The sequence below is a fragment of the Phalaenopsis equestris genome, unplaced genomic scaffold (assembly GCF_001263595.1).
Source record: "Phalaenopsis equestris unplaced genomic scaffold, ASM126359v1 Scaffold001339, whole genome shotgun sequence".
Taxonomy (NCBI): Eukaryota; Viridiplantae; Streptophyta; class Magnoliopsida; order Asparagales; family Orchidaceae; genus Phalaenopsis; species Phalaenopsis equestris.
The window spans coordinates 31,182-36,519 of NW_018165778.1; the positions used below are offsets into that span (position 1 = coordinate 31,182).

Below are 5,338 nucleotides of genomic sequence, written 5' to 3' on the forward strand. Positions count from 1 at the left end.
AAATTAAACTTTTAAAAAACTTTTTTCCCCCCCCCCCCCAAACTTAAATTTTTAACAGATTAAAAAGTTTTGCAGCAAATATAAATAAACAAGAATCAAAATTTGAAATAACATGCTTACATGAATTTTTATACCCTAATTATACAAGTATAAAACTAAAAACAGAAGTAAAATTAATTTTTGATTAATTTTCTATCATTTTCATTTCAATTTAACTTGTAGAGATTCAGTAGACTTCTAAGTAGTAAATACAAACATAAAAACTAACTAACACACTAACTTTGATTTCTAGTCTCAACATAATAATAAATAGACTAACATGATTAAAGAAAAATATAGGGTAGTAGTTTTCTGAGTTTAAAATTTAAAACTAAAGTTAGCAAGATTTTTAAACTTTCACAAAACATAGAATTAATTTCAATCCTTAACTAACTAACAAAATAATGAACACACATCAACAATTACTACCTTAGAAATTAAAACAAACTACCAACAAAACACAACATCACAATACAATTAAACAAAATAATAGTCTCACACATCAAAAAATCCAAACCAATACAAAAACATACATTTTTCAAGTCCAAAACATAAAAACACATCTCATCATATGTCTCAAGTCCAAACATAAAAATAAACAACACATCACAAGTCTCAAGTCCAAAGCACATAGTCTAAATCATATTAGAAACATAAAAATAAATCACTCATTCCTCCTCCTCATCATCTTCAGAATCACCGCTACTACATACAGTTGTAGGCTCATAATCAGGGTATCTAGGATATGGAGGAAATTGCACTCCTGGGTTACCCTTAATGAGGTTTTCCAAAGATGAGTGAAATTTCTCTTCATAATCCCTTTTTCTTTTATGATACCCATCAAAATAATCTGCAAAGCTTTCTAAATTTCTTACCTTATCGGCGGTATAGTTGATATTTTTCATCATCCTCTGTAATTATTGAGTTTGAGTTTCTGTGGACTCACCTCTAGAAGTAGATGGTCTAGATGTAGGAGCAACAAAGGTAAAAGCAGCAGACGTCCCCATTCGATAACTCCTTTAAAATCATCCTCTCCAGCCAAAAATAGAATGCTCTGAATATGACTTCACATCAGCACTTTTAATTGGCTTCAAAGGCAACAATACTTCCTCCCAACTATCATATCTCACTCCAGCCTGCTCACATAAAGAAAAGATCAAGGAAGCAAATTCCATACCTGCAGTAGTAGCGGCAGTGGAAAAACTGATGATAGTCTACTAAATAAAAGCTCCAATGTTGTTGAGCTTTCCTTCCAGAATACAATAGTTCATTTTGATGATTTGTAGGCAATAGACAGGCTGAATAAAATAGTGTCATGCCTTGGATGGTGCACTTAAATTTGATGTGGTAAAGTTGACTCTCCTCTCATTTGTGATCTTCCAGAGTCCTCTTCCAACAGTCAAATAAAAAATAATCTCATCTAAAAATAATCTCATCTAATCTCATCTAGCCCTGTCTCAGTAGGATTGTAGTTCGCATAAAAATACAAAGTATCAGGTGGTAGATGAAAAAACATATTGATTACCTACAGTGAAAAAGGTACCAATTTTCCTCGAACCATAACTCAATCTTCTTCAACTTTAGGGAGGTTTGCATAGAACTCCCTAACTACAACGACCATAGCAAAAAAATAACAAAATTGTTCCCACTGTCGGTGAACGATTAAATCTTCTACAAATCCACTTAGATTTTTGAAACAACGCTCCTGGATAAGTCTAATCCACTAAACTCCACTCCTATAAGTATAAACTACACTTCTTATGCAATTTCCATAGATTTTTCCTCATTTTTCACCATGAATAGTGATTTTTGGGTTCTTCCAAATGTAATCAAAATACATGGTAAAAATCCAAATTTTTTACATAGAAGTAAAACTCTTATCTTAAGAAATCTGAATCTAGCAAATTTTGATCAATTCCACCAAGAAATTTACACTTAATGGCTTGCCCTAGCTCTCCAAATCACAAATTTGAGAGGAAGAAGATGACAGTGAGGGTGAAAATGGCAATTTTTTGGTTTAATTTTCACTTTTAACCATTCGCGAACCGGTTTTTGTGAACCGGCTTAAGCGCGGGTTCATGGCGCTTAGGCGCTTGCCTCTCGGGTTACATCACCCTTAAGAACAAGAATGTGGCGCTTAGGCCCTAGTGCATGATTTTTTAGATTTTTAAACTTAAGTAAAATGCACTATTAGCTTAAGTATACCACCCCTAAATGGTCTCAGAACACTTAAATGACTATTTTCCTCTCCTACAACTCTCCTCTCTCTCAAAATTCTCCCATATAACTCAATTCAATTCGAGACAAAAATAACAATAATTTTCTCAAAAAAAAACATATACATTCATTCACAAACTAGTACAAGTGCATATAACACTTAATTCTTACTCTAAATAGTCTCGCCTAATTACAAACTGTTGACCTCACTTTTGGTTGAGGTCTAGAAAACTTTTTTTAGTTGCCTAGGCCGCTTGAATATTTGCGGGTTTTGTTTGAGGAATGATATTATTTATGGATTCATTATGTATCAGTACTGATTGAACTTCTACTTGTGTTGTTCTTTTTTTTAATATATGTTTGTTATTCTATATGTGTCATTGTACATGTCTAATCTTTCTATATGTAGCAAATGAGAATTTTTATTATTGAATATTAATGTTGATGTTGTTAATCATTTAGGATGGACCCGCAACGTCAACGTCGTAGGAGAATGGCATTTGCTACAGCCGTTGCGATATTGCTGTTGGACTATTACCAGCGTAGAACTACTCGCATTCCCCGTATGACATCCACCTTTGTTGGAGATAGATGGGTTAGTGAAATGCTTTCGGGACATCCAATAAGATTCAGAAATATATTCAGAATGACGAGAACGATTTTTATGGATCTTCTAAACGAGTTATGTCTAAATCACGGCCTTCATGGTTCTTCTAGAACCCTGTCTCGGGAGGTGTTGGCAATAACACTGTACATTCTGGCACAGAATGAGTCAATTCGAGGAGCTATGGAAAGATTTCAACATTCATCTGAAACAATTAGTCGCTATTTCTCAAAAGGAATACAGGCACTTATTAGCTTAGCTGCTCAAATAATTAAACCAGAGGATCCATCATTTGCTACTACTCCAGAACAAATTGCCAACGATCCTCGATATATGCCATATTTCAAGGTAATTATTAGTGGTTTTAATTTGATACATGATATACTTTAATAATATTATTACGCTCTTGTTTTTCAACTAAACAGAACTGTATTGGTGCAATTGACGGTACACACGTTGATGCCCGAATACCTAACAACGAGAAGGTAGCATACATCGGTCGTAGTGGTTCAACAACGCAAAATGTCATGGCCGTATGCGACTTCAACATGTGTTTTACTTTTGTGGTTGCGGGCTGGGAAGGAAGTGCACACGACAGTCGTATTTTCTCCTTTGCCACGAGGAATAGATCGCAGTGTTTCCCTCACCCCCCAGCAGGTTAGTTTTGTTTAGTAATTTGAATATGTGGGATTGTGCAATTTTTTATTAACATTGTTTCTCGTACCAGGAAAATATTATCTGGTTGATGCAGGATATCCTATGCAACGGGGATACCTGAAGCCCTACTCGGACACGAGATATCATCTTCCTGATTTTGAGCGAGCTAGTGGCACGGTTCGTGGCAGAAAGGAAATGTTTAATAAACGCCACTCATCTTTACGCGGGGTAATTGAAAGAACATTTGGAGTTTGGAAGAAGAAGTGGGTCATCTTACGTGATATGCCGTCGTATCCTTTCCAAAAGCAGGTGTACATTGTGGTTGCAACAATGACACTACATAACTTCATCCGAAGACATTCCTCGCAATCAGATACAGACTTCAGTATGGCTGACAATGATGAACTCAATATTTTAGAGCAACCAACAGGACATGTGGGGGGGCATTCATTACCTGAGGAGGACATAGAATCTAATGATTTTGAAGATCAAGATGCTGATAGTTTGGCTGATATGATTGCTTTAAGGGAGTCTATCACAGATGCTATTTGTGGCTATTGATCAACCAAGTTTTCTTTTCATAAGATTTTAGGTTTATATTCATACCCATTTAATTATGTTTTTTTTTTTAAATACCTTAAGCTGACATTTCATTCTTTTGTTATTTTCACAGTTATACCAACATGACCTCCAGAATATCAAGTACAGACAGAGGGATTTTGTGTTATTGTGGACTACCGTCTCCGTTGCTAACGTCACGTAAGGAGCATAGCTTTGGGAGGCAGTTCTATGGTTGTGCCAGGGGTGTTTCAGCCCGTTGTGGTTTCTTCAGGTGGGCCGATAGTCCATCATATTACACTGACAGTAGTCATGCCAGCAGTCATGTGAATCCGATGTTTTTTCCGGCTGACAGTGCAGATGAGGACAGGCGTAGCCAGAGTCTTAAGTTGAATATTTTAATATTTCTCCTTGTTGTTGTACTTGTATTTGTACTTTTTTTAGTTATCCTGGTACTCATTAAGGTGTGAGAACTGTATGGTATCTTTTAGAAAAAATCTGTGATTATCGTATGTTTCTGCACTATATGTTTCTTTTCCAACAATAAGCTATTCTGAATAAGCTGCCCCAAACAGTTTTGATTCAAACAGGGGCATGAATGTCATTTAACCACCAATAAGTTGGTCTGAATAAGCTGCCCCAAACAGCAAGCCAGATTATTCTGATAATCTGCAGATTATCAGATTATCAGAATAATCTGCTTATCAGCAGATTATAAATAATCCACAGCTGCGCCAAACAGACCCGAAGTCCCTGCTCACGTGATGATTTATTGGCTTAAAAAATTTTTATTTTTGAAGTATAGATTTAAAATAATAGTTTTGAAAAAATTGTTATTTTTTTTAAATATTGCCCATTTCATGCAGGAAAATAATTTTTTTTATTTAATAGAAAATAGTTTTTGTCAAGTATAATAATATAAGAAAATTATGTACATTGGAATTATATGGATCCATCCGAATTCCAAACCCGTGAACAATGCACAATATAAAAGGCTAACGAGATTACGCGAGGCATCTCAGCTTGGCTGATAAAAAAATTCCTCCGCTCATACTTTATAGGTAGCTAGGCTGTAAACTAATTGATATTACTGAATGTATAACTTGAACTTGATTTTATTATATGTACATAAAAAAAATAATTTAAAAACATGTCAGCATGGATTCCGAGGAGGAGATAGGGAGGCACACCTATGGGACGTAGTCATTCGAGCCAAAGCTGATGGCCGACTGAGTCAGAAGAAGGACAAAACGAATGATCGAA

General features: G+C 35.3%; 1 protein-coding gene across 3 annotated transcripts; it reads left to right on the plus strand.

Moving 5' to 3' along the window:
• The first annotated feature begins 2,520 nt into the window (after nucleotides 1–2,520).
• Nucleotides 2,521–4,548, plus strand: LOC110034050 (putative nuclease HARBI1). 3 transcript variants are annotated; one of them, XM_020738292.1, is made up of 4 exons: nucleotides 2,521–3,208; nucleotides 3,286–3,517; nucleotides 3,588–4,109; nucleotides 4,191–4,548. In XM_020738292.1, the coding sequence occupies exons 1-3, from the start codon at nucleotides 2,720–2,722 to the stop codon at nucleotides 4,076–4,078; spliced, it is 1,212 nt and encodes a 403-aa protein (XP_020593951.1). In that variant the 5' UTR covers nucleotides 2,521–2,719; the 3' UTR covers nucleotides 4,079–4,109; nucleotides 4,191–4,548. The 3 variants fall into 3 exon arrangements, with proteins under 3 accessions (XP_020593951.1, XP_020593952.1, XP_020593950.1); XM_020738293.1 differs by having other exon boundaries at nucleotides 3,588–4,102; XM_020738291.1 differs by having other exon boundaries at nucleotides 3,588–4,548.
• The last annotated feature ends 790 nt before the right edge of the window (nucleotides 4,549–5,338 follow it).

What these genes read in the sequence shown, in the direction of transcription:
- LOC110034050 (XM_020738291.1), top strand. Translation starts at nt 2,720, where the DNA reads ATGGACCCGCAACGTCAACGTCGTAGGAGAATGGCATTTGCTACAGCC. An exon ending in GATATATGCCATATTTCAAG is followed by an intron (nt 3,209 to 3,285) that starts GTAATTATTAGT and finishes TCAACTAAACAG; the next exon opens with AACTGTATTGGTGCAATTGA. An exon ending in TTTCCCTCACCCCCCAGCAG is followed by an intron (nt 3,518 to 3,587) that starts GTTAGTTTTGTT and finishes TTCTCGTACCAG; the next exon opens with GAAAATATTATCTGGTTGAT.